The sequence below is a fragment of the Momordica charantia genome (genome assembly GCF_013281855.1).
Source record: "Momordica charantia cultivar OHB3-1 chromosome 6 unlocalized genomic scaffold, Mcharantia_2.0 BLBB01000006.1, whole genome shotgun sequence".
NCBI lineage: Eukaryota > Viridiplantae > Streptophyta > Magnoliopsida > Cucurbitales > Cucurbitaceae > Momordica > Momordica charantia.
Window position 1 is genome coordinate 5,240,759 of NW_028275164.1, and position 18,412 is coordinate 5,259,170.

The 18,412-nt window shown below is 31.9% G+C and overlaps 2 protein-coding genes across 3 annotated transcripts; both read right to left on the reverse strand.

The window, feature by feature from the left end:
* Positions 1-1,126: 1,126 nt before the first annotated feature.
* Positions 1,127-5,160, reverse strand: LOC111014503 (uncharacterized). Of its 2 annotated transcripts, none has more exons than XM_088125582.1 (8): positions 4,683-5,160; positions 4,301-4,438; positions 4,128-4,196; positions 3,978-4,049; positions 3,777-3,859; positions 3,385-3,516; positions 3,018-3,231; positions 1,127-1,446 (listed from the first exon to the last, which is right to left on the reverse strand). In XM_088125582.1, exons 1-8 carry the CDS (start codon positions 5,097-5,099, stop codon positions 1,435-1,437), a joined length of 1,137 nt encoding a protein of 378 aa, XP_087981708.1. In that variant the 5' UTR covers positions 5,100-5,160; the 3' UTR covers positions 1,127-1,434. The 2 variants fall into 2 exon arrangements, with proteins under 2 accessions (XP_087981708.1, XP_087981707.1); XM_088125581.1 differs by having other exon boundaries at positions 1,127-1,431; positions 4,683-5,159.
* A 10,057-nt stretch (positions 5,161-15,217) lies between these two features.
* Positions 15,218-17,815, reverse strand: LOC111014415 (Pentatricopeptide repeat (PPR-like) superfamily protein). Its single transcript, XM_022289132.2, has one exon. The coding sequence runs from the start codon at positions 17,785-17,787 to the stop codon at positions 15,760-15,762; it is 2,028 nt and encodes a 675-aa protein (XP_022144824.1). The 5' UTR covers positions 17,788-17,815; the 3' UTR covers positions 15,218-15,759.
* Positions 17,816-18,412: the final 597 nt, after the last annotated feature.

Here is an 18,412-nt window from a genome sequence, read left to right on the forward strand (position 1 = left end):
TTTTTAACTAACATAAATAAAATTGATATATTATTATTTTTTATATATTTGTAGTAAAAGTAATAAATTTAAATAAAAAACATGCGCTACATTTAAAAAAAATTCAAACTGTGACACCTAACGACTTTGACAATTAATCTCTAAATTATAACTTTCTTTCGACTTAACAAAATTCAAATTAAAAAAATTATATAAAATAAGAACAACCAAATCTTGAAAATGAATATATAGTCAAATCTTGAAAATGACTATATATATTGATATAATAATTTGGGAAAAAAATTATTTGAAACCAGAGTGTATGTATAAATGGTAAAGAAAAGTAGGTAATATTGACCAAAATTTTATTTTCTTTTTCAACTAAAAAAGTCACGTAATGCCTTAAATACTAAAAAAAAATCACGGAAAGATATATTAGGTAAAGAAAATATAAAAGAAAAAGAATAGAAAAGAGAGGGGTCGAGGGCTTGGGCTGCTGCTGACATACTAGTACTTATCATTAAAAAGTTCGGGGGGCTCGAGCCCCCCTAGACCCTTTATAGATCCGCCCCTTGTCGTCATAATATAACCGTTTCAGTTAGTTGTCTTCAATGACAAAGTGTTCCAAGCTCATGAAATCGTTAATCTTGTAACACTAAGACGATTTAGAATAGTTTTCTAAAAGATTAGACACTAGATTAAAGGTAGCTTAGAGGAAATAAGTTCAAAACATGATAGTCACTTATTTAGAATTTAATATCCTACGAGTTACTTGGGTAACCAAATATAGTAAAATCAGATAATTGTCACGTAATACTAGTCGAGATGCGTACAAACTGACCCGAACACTCACGGATATAAAGAAAAAAAATAAAAAAGATTTTAAACTTTATAGAAAAAAAAATTAAGCAGTTTATTAAAAAAATTAATGCGAAAAATTGTCATATTTAATATTGTAGAGAAAACAACAAAAAGAGAGAGGCGTACAAGCAAGATATCTTAGTACTTTTCATTTCAACATAGTTTGGTCTTCTTATCATATAAAAAATGTGTGATTAACTTAATCTTGTTGGTCAGATTTGACTTTTGTAAAACTTCTTAGTAGATTTATGTTTCTAACTTCATTAAAATTATATTTATAAATAACTTAAAACGAATTCAATAATAAAATATATAGTATTTGGTATGGTTATAGTTTAACTTTGACTAAAATTGAATTGGACTACAAACCAAACCGTGTATATCCAATTCAATCTGATATGATCTTTAATTAATTACATGCATTGCTTTGGATTAAATCAAATCAATTGGTAATATTTGTTTTCCAAAATTAAAAGAAAGAAAAAAAGAAAAAAAGGGGGGGGGGGGGGGGGGGGGGGGGGGGGAGAAGCCTCTGTCTGACTTGTTCTACATGAATGAGAATTCTTCAAGCCATATAAGCACCTCATTTCTCTGTCAACCAAAAACCTAAGTGATTATCTTTTCTAATTTAGTAATATCATCAATCAAACAATGATGAGTTGAAGATTGGTAATAGTATTTTTAAATCAAATATTAGTTTAAATATAGTATTTCAAAACATCTAATTTGGTTCATAAAATTTGTATTAAATAATTTTTTTTAGTACAATATGTGAAGGTGAGTATTAACTTTAGTTGGAGATTAAGGATGACAAAAAAAACCCTCGAGACTCGATCAGATTGGGGAATCCCCGGTTTGACTGAGGACGAGGTCAAACCGGAGAACCTAATTGGGGTCCTTGACGGAGACGGGGGTGGATTTCCCGCCCCGTCCCTATCCCCACCCCCTTTAATATTTTATTTTATTTTTTTCTATTTTTATATAATAATATTAATATATATAAATTTTATAAATAATTTTTTAACTTAAAAAAAAACTCTAGCCCAATTAACCATTTTTTCTTCCCTCCTTATACTAGTAATAAAAAATTAATTAAAAATTAAATATATATATATATATATATATATATATATTAATGGAATCCCTGCTCCATCCCCGCCGCTAAAATTTCGGGTACGGGGTTAGGGATGGAGATGGTCCCCCGATCCCGTCCCGTTGTCATCCCTATTGAAAATATATACCAATTAACGCTGAAGAGTACAAGTAGATGGACTAATGAACTCATACCAAAAATATACGAACAAGAATGGTATTTAAGACTAAGGAAAAACAAGCATTAATAAAATGGTTTTTAAGATGAATTTAGGATGACTGTTGAGAAAAAAATGATTTAATGTGAAACTTTCTGTTAGTATTTTCAAAAGAAATAATAATACGCTTTGAAAATTGTGAAGAGAGCTTTTAATAGACTCAAATACTTTCTACTCACCACAAGTAATCCCATCCCAAACCCATCCACAGTGTTTTAAAATTTTCTCAACCCTTTCAACTACGAACCCATAACCAAACATCATGAAAATTTTAAAAGATATTTTTAATTGGCTAAAACTACTTGTTTGCCGTTCCAAAAATCATCCCAAACCACCATAATTAAGAACTGATTCCAAACCACTTTTAATTAGACAACTAAACACTATAAAATCTTGTTAAAACATATTTCTAATGTACCAAAACAATTTATACTATTCCAACAGTCCTTCCAAACTTACACCAAAGTCTAAGTCTAGTAACTTAGAACAAACCTATTTATATGGAACAGACAAACTTCTAATATATTATTGAACTTAGAGAGTGATGGTAGAACGAGTGTTTTTGACAAAAGAGATTTAAGTATAGCTGATTTATCAAAATCACCATCTAAGTGTGTGTTTGGGAGTGATGGTAGAATGACTGATTTTGAAAAAAGATATTTAAGTATAATTGTTTTTTCAAAATCAGCATCCGTCGTACCTTAAAAATCAACTTTAAGTGATTCTATATTTTTCTAAAATCATTTTTTTAATTTGCCAAACAGATTTATGGGGACTGAAGTGATTTTAGACCCTCGCAAACACACCCTTAAAATCATGTTAAGCCATAAGTTCAGCAAAATATGATGAAAAGGCACATAAACTTACCATTATAAAGCTCCACGTCCGGCCAGGGTCATTGTACCGAGCAAGCAAACAGCCCTTACTGGGTTTGAGGCCATCCTTTATAAGACAAGACCGCAATTCTTTTGCCTTCTCTTGCACCATATCTTCAGTAGGTTTTCCACTGAACTTCAGCACTGCAGCAATACCTCCTTCCACCTTTCTCAAGCCTATTGTGTCTTGTTCAGGATCTGGCAAACTGAACAAAGATGTAATGTAATGTCATGTTCAATAAGTAGTTGAGTTCATTAACAGCTTAGCACTAGCAATGGTTTGAGTTTGACTAGAACTTGGTGTGTCCGGTTTCATAGTTTTATTACAACAATTTGAACGAGCCATCAGATCACCGCACCTGTTAATATCTTTGTCTGAAGGAAGAACTATTTGGATGGATACTTTGGGTGATTCAGAGTCAAATGTCTGGGTGAACACAGGGGTGGTCATGGGTATCTTCTCCTTTGCAGAGTTCTTCCCAAATATGTACCTGTGTTTATGGAATCACAACATGTCACAAGAACAGCAACTCTACTTTTTGTTGTAAGAAAGAAGAATAAGGTTTTATACAAGTTTCCTGCTACTAGGGAAGGCAATGGAGTGCTGACGAAGGGAGTTTAGTAGCTGAAAGCATTACTACCTTACGCTCTTACCCGAGTAGTATGAGGCACGTGAAATCTTCTGTAAATCAGCAAGTACCACTTTTCAAGGGCGTGAGTGGGAGAGAGAGATATAAAGAGAGAGACTCACCCAGCAACCGTATTGAATCCAGCAGACCCAGAGAGCTTGTCTCCACTTGTTTCTACCACTACAAATGGTGTATATTTCCTTACCTGAAGCAAAAATGTATATTGGATCAGACCTCTTTAAAATCAGATAAGAGGAATAATAATCTAGTGCAACACAGGCAGCAAAAGATTATGAAACAGCAAAGGAAAGTAGCAAACAGACCTCATAGTTTGCAGTCCTTTTCAATATCTCATATTTGGGTGATTCCAATTCTGGTGTCTTATAAAACCGGAGCTGAAGAGAGAAATACATCAGAGATACAACGGAATTTTCCCTTGTGGATGATTTTCATCAACTATCTAACGAGAATACCTGTTTAAATACATCCAACAGGCCTTCTAGAGAAAAGTAGTCATTATTTTGTATTGAATCCCAGAGATCCTACGATTAAAAAGAATGAAGTGGCTTATCAATAGAATTTTATAACTGGTCAACCAGCCACATATTCTCTCATCCACTTTCAAAACAAGGAAGGATAATATTACCACATGGCTACAGAACTTGCCCGTCTCTGGATTAATACCCATGATGGAATTTCCCGTAAAAATAAATTCTGGTTTCCATGGCAGAAGGACAAACTTCATTACCATAGTCCATCTTGTGGTAATCTCATAAGGTCCTGTCTAGAGCGATTCAATCAGTCAGATTAATGTTTAGTAAACAATTCTATGTTTCTACTCTTGGCCATCTCTGGATTTGGGATAACTCACTATCAAGTGCATTAAAACCCAATTTCAATCCACTAACCATGAGCTCAACCAACAACACCAACATCAAATTAACAGCACTCTTCATTGAGCTCCTAAACAAAACTAATGAGTAATGAAAAATTGATCGTAATACAAGAGAAATTGAAGTGAACCAAACCTGTTTAACCCAGTGCAAGAAGAACTCAGGCCTGAAGAGCTCTCGCAATAGGGAAATATTAAACGAATACCCGCTAATGGTATCGTGCTTGGTAATGGGGTCCCGAAATCTCACATGCTCGTCGTACGCCGTCCGATCAATCCCCTGTTCATCAAAGAGATGACGAAGATCTTCGTACAGGAAATCTACCAATCGGTCTACATCAACCGCCGATTTGGGGGGGCTTTGATCCACCAAGCTTAATCGAACAGCCCACTTAGAATTTCGGGCGTCGGGTTTAAAATCTACAGTCCTGCTTTTGAGTAGACGTGGTGGGAGGCCGGCTACTGTTAGTCCGCCGGACTTCCATGGCCGGAAACCGAAACCGGCTGTTGGGGTTGAGAGGAAATTTTGGAGGGAAAGTTGAAGAGCGGCCATTCGAGCCTCAAGATTTGGTGGGCATTGGAAGTAGTGGGAGAGGAGTGATTGTGTAGTGTAGAATTTTTTTGTGGTGAGGAACCGACCAGATCGCATTAACAATCTACGTGTTCGAATTTGAACCATTCCGATGAAATAAAATGGGTAATTGTTGGCATCAAATTATGCTTGATTACAAATTTGGTTGTTTAAATTTTAACGCTTTCATAACGCGAAGTTCAGCAATAATTAAAGTAGACGTGTGAATGAGATATTGAACCACTTACAAGTAAGATGCATTAACTAGTTCATATCAGAGTTTTACTGGTTCATTCTTGCACATATTAACGTCCCGTTTACTAATCCATAATCGTAATCGATGGATCGTAATGAAAACTTTCATTCCCTTTTTATGGTATTTATCAAATTGAAGGAATGTTATCAAATGGTGGGACCTACCTCAAATTTTGTAATTCCATTGTATAAAAATGCCCATTACACTCCTATAACCCTATCAATCTCGTTCACCTTCCTTATTTCATAGATCCCACATATATATTATAATTAATGTACCACTTTTACCCTTTCTCTTGGATTAGATCCATATAATTTTTAATTAGTTTTTTTTTATACTTTTATAATTTATTCTCCATTTATACTCCCATTTTTATTAGTTGATGTGATTTTATTATATAATATGATAAATTAATATTAATTAATTGATTTTATTATATAATATGATAAATTAATATTAATTAATATCAATAAATTTTTTAAGTAGATATATATTAGAATAATAAAACTTAATAATATGTTATATTAAAGTTTGGTTGTTCTATTAAAAAATATTTTATCTATGTAATTTTATTTTAATTATTCATTATCTATTAATATTAGACAAATTTTTATAATAAAAAATATTTACTATCAATAGTATAGTAATAAATTAAATTAAATTTATTATTATTGTAATTTAAAAAAGATTAGCATAATAATATATCTGTAATTAGTTAAAAAGGAGTAAGGGCTATATTAGTAATTGCTATATATTTGATTCCGATTTCGATTAAGATAGGTTTAGTAAACAACATCAAATGAATTTTGATTACGATTTCATAAAATTTCTAGTCAACAACATCAATGGAATAACATTAGGATTCCGATTGATTTCCATTGCGATTGCGAAAGGTAGATGTGGCCTTAGAGAGATGGATGTGTATTTAAAATAATTTTTTAAAATAAATAGTTGTTAATTTTTTAAGGGTGGTAAATAAGTAGCGTAGTACTTACTCGTAAGTAGTATATTTCATATTTATAACTTCTATTTTGTCTTTCTTTTTTATGCATTCATCTGTCTTATTTGTCAATTTTTAAGGTAAGAAAGAATCTTAGTGTGGACCCTTAAAATTGACATTTACACCAAAGGTATGAAATTTGTAATACTCGGTGCGCCAAATAACATTAAATTAATGGAGTTAAAAGATATAAAACTATTTTACCTGGTCACAATTAAATTTGTACCCTTAATTATTTATAAGTTCTTTTAGTCTAACAAAGAATGTGAGATACAGATATCTCATTTTTAGAGAAATAAATACTGTCATATCAGTTGAGCTATTTTCAGGTCGATATATTTTTCTTATTTATAATTTAGTAACGATTTGTTTAGTTTGTTGTTTGTTGTATCCTCCTCATTGGGAGTGTAATTGAGTCAACAAATTGCATAGTGTGATGACCAAAACGGGCGAGGAGGTGGGCAAATCTCTGAAAAAACAATGCCATGAAAATGATAAGTCTCATTGAGTTGGATTAACGCTTGAAATGTCTGAGTCCCTCCAAATAATAATCAATCAAAATAAAGGCTTTTTTACCTACAGTTTTATTACAAACTCCTTGGAAATTAGAACGAATGGCAAAGTCATGATGGCTCGTAATTATATTATTAATTTAATCTCTCTTTTTTCAAATTTTCTTTTTATTCTAATTTCTAGGTTATTTTCATATATTTTTATATCTTCTAGAAATATTTTAAAAAGTTTTTAAGAAAGGGATAATGAAGGAAATAAAATTGTGAATAAAAAAATAAAATCATTCTTAATTGTTAGGTTAATGAGTGATTCAATACGAATACACATATTTTTCCTATTTCGAAAAAATAGTAGGTTATAGAAAAAAATGACCAGCATCGAAGATAGATATTGCACTTCATATTTAGTTCCCTTCTTGTTTTCATATATTCTAATTTTCACATCAATGTTGAACTTATCACCTCATCTAAATAGTTTATAAATCCTATTTGTTTTTATAATAGATTGTTTTTTATTTTCAAAGTATTCCTTGTGATTGTTTGAATTATTATGTTTTTAATACTTATGGTCTACTGGTCATAGAGGAGTTGATTTTGAGCTTAAATTCTAGCAAGGTTGGATCTCAGATTATAGATTTGATTTGAACAAATGTTTAGATTATTCTCCCTCATGATCTTAGATTGAAATTAGATTATAGATTTGATTGGAAGAGAAAGTTGGATAAATTAGCATTCTTATTTACAAAATCACGAGAAGAGAATAATCTAACCATCTATATTGACATGATTTCATAAATTAATCAGGTGAAATCAAATCTCTAGAACTTTTTTTCCTTTTTTTTTTACCATGTTCATCTTTTTATTTTAATTTATCTTTTTAGTCTACATCTTCAAAATCCTTTTAATTATTTTATTTTTCTAAATGACTTTTATCTCAATCCACAACAACCCTTTTTATCGATCATCTATATTAAAATTCGACATCGTACACTTACAATATTTCAAATCGTCTTAAAAGTTACATGTCTCTTAATTTGATCTAACTAGCGAATCCCAATTATTTATGTTTTACTAAAAGAAAAATACGACACATATGTATTAAGATGAGATTAGACGATAAACCATTAAAAATCTAGCTAAGACGTATGGTGTGAGACGTATGCTTACAACAAAATAAGCCTGAGGGAGATAGTTGGATTCAATTCATGAACTCATTTGGAATAGAATATGAACAATTAAAGAGGAAAAATGACAATTGGACAAGCATAAAACTAATCCTACAGTATGTAGAAAACGTGGTTATATATTCAAGCCCTCTTATATCTTAAAGCAGAAGCTTATAAAGAATCTAATAAAATTGATCATATTTAAGATATGCCACTATTTTTGTATAGGCAGTGCATCGAATCAAATCTATCCTAGTGAGCTCATATTGACATGATTTTAATAAATTAATTATGTGAAATTAAATCTCTAGAACTATTTTTATCATGTTCATCTTTTTAATTTTAATTTATCTTTTTAGTTTAAATCTTCAAAATCCTTTTAATTATTTAATTTATCTAAATGATTTTTACCTCAATCCACGACCACCCTTTTCTCATCATATATATGAAAACTTGACTTCATATACTAACAATATTTTAAATCACCATAAAATTATATGTCTCTTCATCTAATCTAATCTAACTAACGAACTCCAATTATTCATGTTTTATAGAAAAGAAAAGCACGATATATTTATTAAGACGAGACGAGACACCATTAGAAATCTTGTGACCATCTAAGGTGGTGAAGCATATGCTTACAACAAAATAAGCTTTATGGGAATAGGATAGGTGTAGCTTATAAGAAAGATGCAATGTGAAAGTTGGATTCAATTCATGAACTCATTTGGAATAGAATATATACCAGTAAAGAGGAAGAATGACAATTGGATAAGCATAAAAATAATCCTATAATAAGTAAAAAACGTGATTATATATTCAAACCCTCTTATATCTTAAAACATAAGCTTATAAAGAATTTAATAAAATTGACCATAATTAAGTTGTAACGATCAAACTAGCTCCTCATGCAGAATCGAAAACCTTTTGACAAGGGATAACTCGATCAACATAAACATATAATTAATTAAAGTCTCGAGTAATTTATGCACAATGAACTAATCATCCACCAACACTGTGGTATATTAGAAATAAAGAGGAACAACCAATCAATCAATTCAAATGTTTCAATATTAAAACGATAAATCAAATCTTTTAATTTGTTCTATAACGACGGCTGTTTAAATATTAAGACGATAAATCGAATCTTTTTATTTATTCTATAACGATGGCGGCGTCCCGTGGATTGATTGATATAGAAATATATTAATGATGATAATGGGAATTTTAGCTCAAAACCAATGTCTATCTGGAATCTATACAGCCAAAGCACAAGTTGTTTGAGGTTAATGACATAGGATAATATGAACTTGGAAAAAGGATTATATTTGTGTAAGAGTGGATAGATTCTAGTATTGTATGCCAAAATGAATTTTAAGTGTCTGTCAGCAACAAAGATTCTTCCAAATTGGAACACGACTGAGGTTGAGAATCTAAGCATCTATCGTTTTAGAGACATATATTCTTCTTGTTTTTCCAAACGTTACATTTTGTTCAACTCATTATGCAGACACTCGTGTGTCTTTTTGTGAAATTCTAGTTAGTAAAACATCAAGAAGTTAGATTCTCCAATTCTTAGTATTCTTAGTCATCTTTGTGTCAAAAGAAAACCAAACTAGGATAGCTGGCAGTTCTCTCCATACTTCGGAAAAATTACTCACCACTAATATTTTTCCTTTCTACCATTATTTAGTGAAAACTAAACCAATCACAAAACAAAGTGAAATATACGGAAAACAATAAAACGGTTCATCCGTGTTCAGTTTTCTGTGACAACAGGTTCTACTATGATATTGGAATAAATACAATGAGAAATATACAAATCTCTTAAATCTAGAGATCTCGACAAAAACCACATAGCTTCTAGGAACTTTACAACAATACGATCCTAGAAAATACAATAATGAAAAACCTCACAATACTCATGAGATTTGGTTGCCGACGATGATGCACTACAACTTTAGGATCTCATCTTCTTCCTCTACACTGCCACTACCGCTCCTCTGATTTTATGCAACAACACAAGATTTTCAACGGCAAACCTAGGGAGAAGAAAAAAAGAAACTAGGTTTAGGCTTTTAATATGTATTTGGCCTAATATTTGTTTTCACTCCAAATCTCAAGATTATATATAATATTGTCCATTTTAAAACTAAAAAACCCACATGAATTTACCTTTGGTTTAACTAAAAAAATCTTGCATTAATAAAAATAATTAAATATTTTTCCTTTACTTATCTACCTTAGAGATCATCTTTTCTACATTTGCATGTTAGGGTTACAAGAGAGCAAACAAAATCCCACGTTAGTGGTTAAAATGAGGTGATTTGTAGTATATATAAAAATTGACAATATCTCTTGGTATGAACTCTTTTGGGTGAAACAAAAAATAAAATCAATGAGGATTATATTTAAAATAGACAATATGGGTGGAGATATACATAGTGGTTAAAATTATATTCCATGCATTTTAATAATTATTCTTTATTATGGAATTTAAAATAGAATTTGAACACTTAGTTGAAAAGAATTTCTTGAAACCATTACAAAAACAGTCTTGGGAACATGGTTTTAGTGTAATGAAAGAAATTAAAAGTAGTCCATTGAATATTATCATTAATTATCATAATGTTTGAAATATAAAATGTGTATAAAAGAATAATATTGGAGACCGATTACTACAATTAATTAGAGATAGAAAAATACTCAGGTCGTGACGAGTGAGGACCTATTATGCATTACCGTGTTTGACAATTAAAAGAAATAAATTCTATTTTTAAATACTGAATTGTAATTTTTTTATTAATGAGATAATTAGTATTTTATCTAAAGTAAATAATAAAAGATCATCTATGTGTGCATGCCATGTATGCGCATACATCATTAACATTCCAATAAAGGAAAGAAAAGTAGAGAATAGATTCGATTATATTGTAAAAGGCCCACACTTGAAACTTTTCTCCGCGACCCAAAAGAAAATTTGAAAGATTCTCGACGCCCATTCTGCCGCCAACGTGTTTGATGATATGTATTATTAGAACTCGATGTGGTCATCTATAATAAGACAAAATTTTTACGGGATGATGAATACTCTTTTCATTAATTACCTGCAACGTCGATATCTTATTAAAAATGATGTAACGTTAAAAAAATTTTGTATAAAAATACAAACTATAGTATGAATAAATAGTTCGATACTCTCATAATATTATAACTTTACCCACCGTATAATAGTCGTGCATGCATATACCTTGTGCATTCACTGACTTCGCTCGTACTATAATATGATATACCTATATTTGTTGATGGATATTAAAAATTTTGTTCAATAAATTAATTGAGAATACTTCTTTATCTAATACACTTGATTTAATACTTCTCTATTGATTGGAGAGAGAAAGGAATATAAAGAAAGAACGAGATTTAATAAATAATTTATTAATGTTGTTTGATCTCTTTATCCCAAAAAAAGTTGTTTGATCTCATGTGTGTAGTTTAATTTTTAAGTGTTTTTAACATTACTTATAACAAATAACAGTTATACGAAGAATTGTCAATATTAGAGTAAAAAATATTTGAAATGCTAGAACAATGTAGTTAACAGTTAAAAGGTTGGAAAATACTTGGCTTCAACGATAATGAGGTCTTTACCACTATTAAATATTTGACAATTTAGAGAGATAAATGTAAAAACATAAAGATTTTTTAAAAAATATTTGTCCTTTTTTCCACCATTGAATGTTTAACCACCCATCGTTTTCTAAAAAAAATATTTATATTTTTACATTTTTTCAGTTGTCAAATATTTAATGCTGGTAATAACAAGGTTGTTCTCGCGAGGAACCTAAGTATTTTTCTTAGAGATTTTATTACCTAGCATTTCAAATTATAATAACCAAATTATAATAACCAATATCTGAAGCTCTTGTTTAGAGATAGTAAAATTTCTAGAGGAACAACAGTTTCTTATTGACTAAAAATTTGATAGCTCTGGCTCTCAGTTGCTTAATTGCATTTCTCAAATTTATTTGTAAAATAAAAAATAAAAATGAATTATGGGCACTGGTGCTCTCAAAAAAATTTATCCTTTAAATAATAATTAGATATTAACCCGTTCATACTCATCTAATTACTAACCACCACTAAAAATTCAATGGTTGAAAAACATACGTCTCTTATCCTCACAGATAGTTTAGGTGGCTTGGAGTTTCAAGAAATATTCTTGAGGTCTTTGATTCAAGTGACAAAGAATGCAACTTCACCAAATAATTACCCTTGCATATGTACGGATATAGGGACGGTAACTATCTTAAATACAGAGACAAAAAGGTTAAAAGGCTGCCTACTCCGGTCTAAAAGAAACATACATCTCTTGAAAAAATAAAAAATAAAAAAGAAAGAAAAAGTGGTGTGTGGTATGGGTATGGGTATGGTATGCTGCTAATATTCTGTTTATTATTCTTTTTTCACATAGTTTGCGAAAATTTGCCCCCGTTGGATCGGCTGATTCTATCTCCCACGTGCATATTTCTCCTTGTGATGCTTATGCTTATATAAAGCATCAAAACTCTCACCAATCTTCATCAAAATCAGAATTAATTGGGAAAACAAAAATGGGTGCCATTTCAAAGCCCGTTGAGTCCTCCAACTGCAACGACCAAGGGGACAATAATGGCTACAAGAACTTCCTGGACCAACCGCCGCCACCGCCTCCGCCTCCGCTTCCACCCACCTTCGGCGGCGGCGGCAATGTCAGCGCAGATTACGACTATGCTCCGGCGGCATGAACAAATTGAAAAGAGATGGAGGAGGAGAGCAGATTAATGCTAATGGGCGTTTGTTTTATCATTTATTCGGTCAGTCAATTTTCTGTTATTAAATGTAATAATTTTGTTGTTGTATGATCTCGATCGTACCCGAAAAATTATATGTAAAATCAGTTTTCTTCTTCTTAATCTTCTCCCCTCCTCTCTTCTTTGCTCTGTTGCTGTGTATTCACGAGGTTTAGATATGTGTGTTGGAGCACGGTAGATATTGGGTAGAGATGAGTTGGTATATATAAGTGACCCAAAAATAGTTATGGTTATTTTATTGAAATTAATTAATGGGTCATGTCTCCAATCTAATTGAGGGTGAGTAGTTTATTTATCTAATATAATAAACTTTATTCGATCTCACATATTTCTCGAGATTTTTAACATTCGTCAAGATGGTAGTCTTTGTGCTCATCAATCTTTGTTTGAATTGCTAGCTCTGATACTAAATCAAGATTCATGAAGTTATTTCTTACGATCAATTTACAAAATATTTCATTTATGTCGTAAATCTCTTTAAATCTCCGTGTATTTTTCAAGTAGGATCCTTAAAATTTAAGATTATAGTAGAAAATTTAGATGGTGAGAAATCAAAACAAAATAAACCATCAAAATGGAATTGATTAAACATCAATTCACATCTTTCTCTCAGAGAATGGAAATTTTTCCTTGTCTCTTCGCTCTCTTTCTACATTCTTCCCTCCTATTAGTGCTGGTTAGCAGAGAAATATTATTTTAAAGAATTCATAAATTAATTGTTAATGGTGTAAGATAAGTACTTCAAATATACTAGATTAAATTTGGTTGATCAAACGGCGATGAAAATAGTAATTGATTCCGACTTTAAAAAGATAATAAATATTTGAACTTGTACTCAGAAAAGAAAATATAAAATAACTCGTTTTTCTTTTAGTTTCTAGAAGTGTATATTAATATAAACATATTTTCAGGTGTTATATTTACACATGTAAAAGGTGAAATAAACAAACAATTGATCATTAAATCCGAGATCCAAGTTTGACAATGGCAAGAGATTCAATCAAGATCATCGTCAAGTGGGACCCAATGATTTAGATTGAAGCACGTGTGATTTTTATGCATGATCTGCTCCAATTATGTTGCTATAATCATCGGTCATTTCTTTCAAAAAAAAAAAAAAAAATCATTTCCATCAACACAAGAGGTAAATCGATATTTCTATTATATTATCAAAAAAATTGACAAAATATAAAAAATATCAACAAAATTTTACTAATATATACATAATATTAATATTAGTTATTTTAAACTTATTTAGAAATAGAAAAATGTTTATTTGTTAACTTAAATATTTTTTACTATTTTTTAATTTCTCTCATTTTTATAAGAATATCCATCGATATTGATATTTTTATCGATATTTTCGTGAAATTAAGATTTCAACATTTCTATCGACATCGACCTTTAAAGCTTTGATTCTTTGGAGGGACCACGTAATCAATTATATATGTTACTTTAAAGATCATGGCCTAATTCAATACCATACTCTACAGTTACATAATGGATATACGGTTCTTTTAATTAATATATACCACGTGGCAGTAGTATTTGAATTTCAATATAATTATTCATCAACTTTATACAATAAATTGTCAAATCTTATTTTGTCAAAAAAAAAAATTGTCAAATCTTATTTCCTATTCTTAATTTTATACGTTCAATATAATTAAGCATCACACCTATTTCGTTATGTTCAATACTTATTTGATAATTGAGTTAAACTTCAATCAGATAATACTTATTAAAATAACTGTTGTCTTAATAAATAGAAAAAGGTTGTTCTTTATTATTATTATTATTATTTATTTTTTGCTTCATTTAGTTTGTTTTTAGGAATGGCTTACTGTAATTTAATTAAGAATCATTAAATTGTTGTCATTTTTTCAATCATCAATAATAATAACTAAAATTGTTATCATTTTATAATTATGAATTTATTAATAGTGATTTTAGGTAAATAATATTCTCATAATAGTTAATAAGAGCAATATGTGTATATATATATATATATGTTACATAATATTGTAATTTACAAAAGTAGCCCCATTTTTAAAAGCAACCACTGAAAAGATGCATCGATCTGGAAAGTAAAGGGCTACTTGCCAAGTTGCTAATAGGGCATGCATTTGCTTACATACTTCAAAATTTGTTGGTGTTATCTATAAATTTAATGTTCATATTCTAATTCAAAATTATTATCATTATTTATTTATTAGAAATTATATTAAAAATAAGAAGAATATATATTTAAATTATCAATTCAAACTTCAATCCATCCTTTTTCTACACTAATTTTAACATTTAGACCAGAAGATTTGCTAAGCATAGAGAATAGTATTACATGATGCAACAGTTTAATCTGCACATAATTAGCAGAAACAGATTCCTATAATTAGTAAAAGAATATTTTCCATGAATGACAGTGCTCAAAAATCAAAATCATTAGAATTATTCTCAGCAACCTCTCCTCCCATCAGTAAACTAGTCACTTAGCTTTCTAACAAAGCTAATAACTGATGCAGTCTGGATCTTCATAGTTTGTTGGGTGTTTTTCTTGCTTTAATGAATCACCCCAATGCTCTCTATGTCACTTAATAAATGGTTTCGAGAGCATTTCACCCGTTCTTGGTGACTTTCACTTTCGACTCGATTCTCTGGCTACATGCCCTTTACGTCCAAGTCCGATGCCACTTGCTTTATAAGATCTCATTATCCAGAAGTCAGCTGCTCTATCGCTAAGAATCAAATCCTCTGCAATAGTTAACTCTCCATCAACAGCGAAGCTTTTTCTTTGTATCCCTGTTTTATGTCACCATCTGTATTGTAGAACTCCATCTTCCCTCATGGTAAATCCCTTAAAATTCTACCAAACTCCAGAATTGAGTGTCCAAGCGAAGTGGCACCACTCTTTCGAATTCGAACTGAAATTCCTTTGATCCTAATAATGGTCCAGTCACTCTATCCAACATGGAGCATATCTCTATCATTTCTGGATGAGATGGATCCCCGACAAGGAACTCGTGAACGATGCCATCAACCTCGATCGAACTACATCCTGGCATCTTTTTAACTCCAAGTTCTTTCATTTTCCTTCTCACCTTCTTTGCATCTTCCCATCTGTCAGCAGAAGCGTATATATTTGCAAGAAGTGTGTGAATGCTAGAATCACATGATTCAAAATTTACCAGTTTTTTGGATAGCCTTTCACCCATGTCAACGTTGTTGTGGATTCTGCAAGCACTAAGTAAGGCACCATACAGTGGAACCAAAATTTGGTCATTTTCATTAGGAATCTCTTGAATCAATTCCTCTGCTTCATCCAACAGTCCAGCTCGACCGAGGAGGTCAATTACACACCCATAGTGTTCTACCTTTGGCTCAATTCGGTAAACCTTCTTCATCAAGTTGAAAAACCGACGCCCTTCCTCAACCAGTCCACCATGACTACAGGCACTTAAAACACCAATGAAGGTGATATCATCAGGTTTAGCTCCCACAAGTTCCATTTCTGAGAACAGCCTAAGTGCTTCCCCTGTCTTCCCATTCATGGCAAGACCGCAAATAATCGACGTCCAAGATGCCGTGTCCTTCTCCTCTAACTCATAGAAAATTTCTAACGATTTATTCACACATCCGCATTTGGAATACATTTCAATTAGTGCAGTCCCAACCACAGCATCCATTGTTATTCTGTTTTCATCTAGGTATCCATGCATCCACTTCCCTTGCTCTAGAGCTCCCAACTGAGCACAACCTGTAAGAAGAGCAACCACAGTGAACTTATCCGGTTTCACCTTCTGAATTTGCATTTTGCGAAACAATGCCACAGCCTCGTCAAAATGGTTGAACTGCACATACCCATTAATCATAGCTGTCCACAGAACAACATCTCTAACTGGACTTATATCAAACAAGTCTCTAGCCTCTTTTAAATCACCACAGTTTATATAGCCAGAAATCATGCTGGTCCAACAAATCACATTTTTCATCGGCATTTCATCAAACACCTTGCGGGCAATATTCAAACGCCCACATTTTGCGTACATATCCAACAGTGCGTTGTTGATTATAGTGGTAAACCCAAGCTCGTTTCTAACATAGTTGTGAATTTCCTCCCCAAGCTCCAAATTTTTCAGAGCTGTACAGGCAGAAAGAGTACTGACTATACCAGCTTCACCCGGTTTCACATTGCTCTCTCGCTGCATTTCCTTAAAGGTGTTAATAGCATCCTCAAATCTCCGACACCTAACATACCCAGAAATAAGAACATTCCAAGAAACTGAATCTTTTGTGTGCATTTCGTCGAACAACTTCTCAGCATACTCGATTTTGCCCAATTCAGCATACATATCCATAAGTGAATTGCAAACATAATTATCAAAGTCCATCCCCGTCTTCACCACAAAGCCATGAATCTTTTCACCATGGCACAAGTCCCTTAAGCAACCAATTGCTTTCAGAACAAACGGGTAAGTAAAATTATCGGGCCACAGCCCATCTTCCTTCAGACGTTGAAAAAGCAAAATAACTTTTCTGAAGATCCCCCTTTTGGCATACGCTTTAACCATCACATTGTAGACAAACAAGCATGGTTCTTGAATGTAATCGAAAACCCTCTCCGCATAGCGCAAGTTCCCGAGAGATGGATCTGCGCAGAACGCCATCGACTTGTTGAGAGTGTCTCTGTCTTGTTCGAGACCGATTCGAAATATATGAGTCTGAATTTGTTTGAATTGATCCATTGACTTGCAGTTCCGGAGATATTGGATGCATGATTTCTTGGTCAGTTTGCAGCTGCAGGATGAGATTGGAACGGAATGGAGAGTTGATGAAAAATGGCGGGAAATCAACTCGATTCTTCGAACGATCGACAGAGGAAGCATGTGAGAGATTTGTGAGTGTTTGAAGGATTGGAAGACCTAACGTAGATGCCGAATTAATCAGAACTTACGAGGCCCAGGCCCAGGCCCAGTACGTTTCATTGCATTTTACTCCAAATTGGGCTTAACTTGATTCAAGTTTTAATGGGCGACCCGAATTACACAATATATTTAGACCAATATTACTCGATTAACACAGCTATTTTTGTTAAGTACAATATGTTGGGAGGATTCGAACTCACGACCTCTTGGTTTGAGGTATATGTCAATTACCTTGCTTTGGCTCAATTAACACACCTAATATAACAAGCTTAAAGCGTTTCAATTGAGATAGATAAAGTTCAAAGTTGTTTGACTCCTTTTGTAACACTTAGAGCATGCTCCGTATGATTCTGATGTGAGACAATCAATTTCTAATATTTTGTCAAAATCTGATAAATTCCACTTTGACAAGATATTGAAGATTTTACAGCTTCTACTGCGCACATTTTCTTCACCGACAATAATAATTCTCAATTCAAAGAGCTATAACTACTCCACCATAAAAGTAGACAACTTGGAATGTAGCCTTCCAATATTTTTCTTCCTCGTCACATGTTAATAAATCATGCTGAAATATAGTGCAACT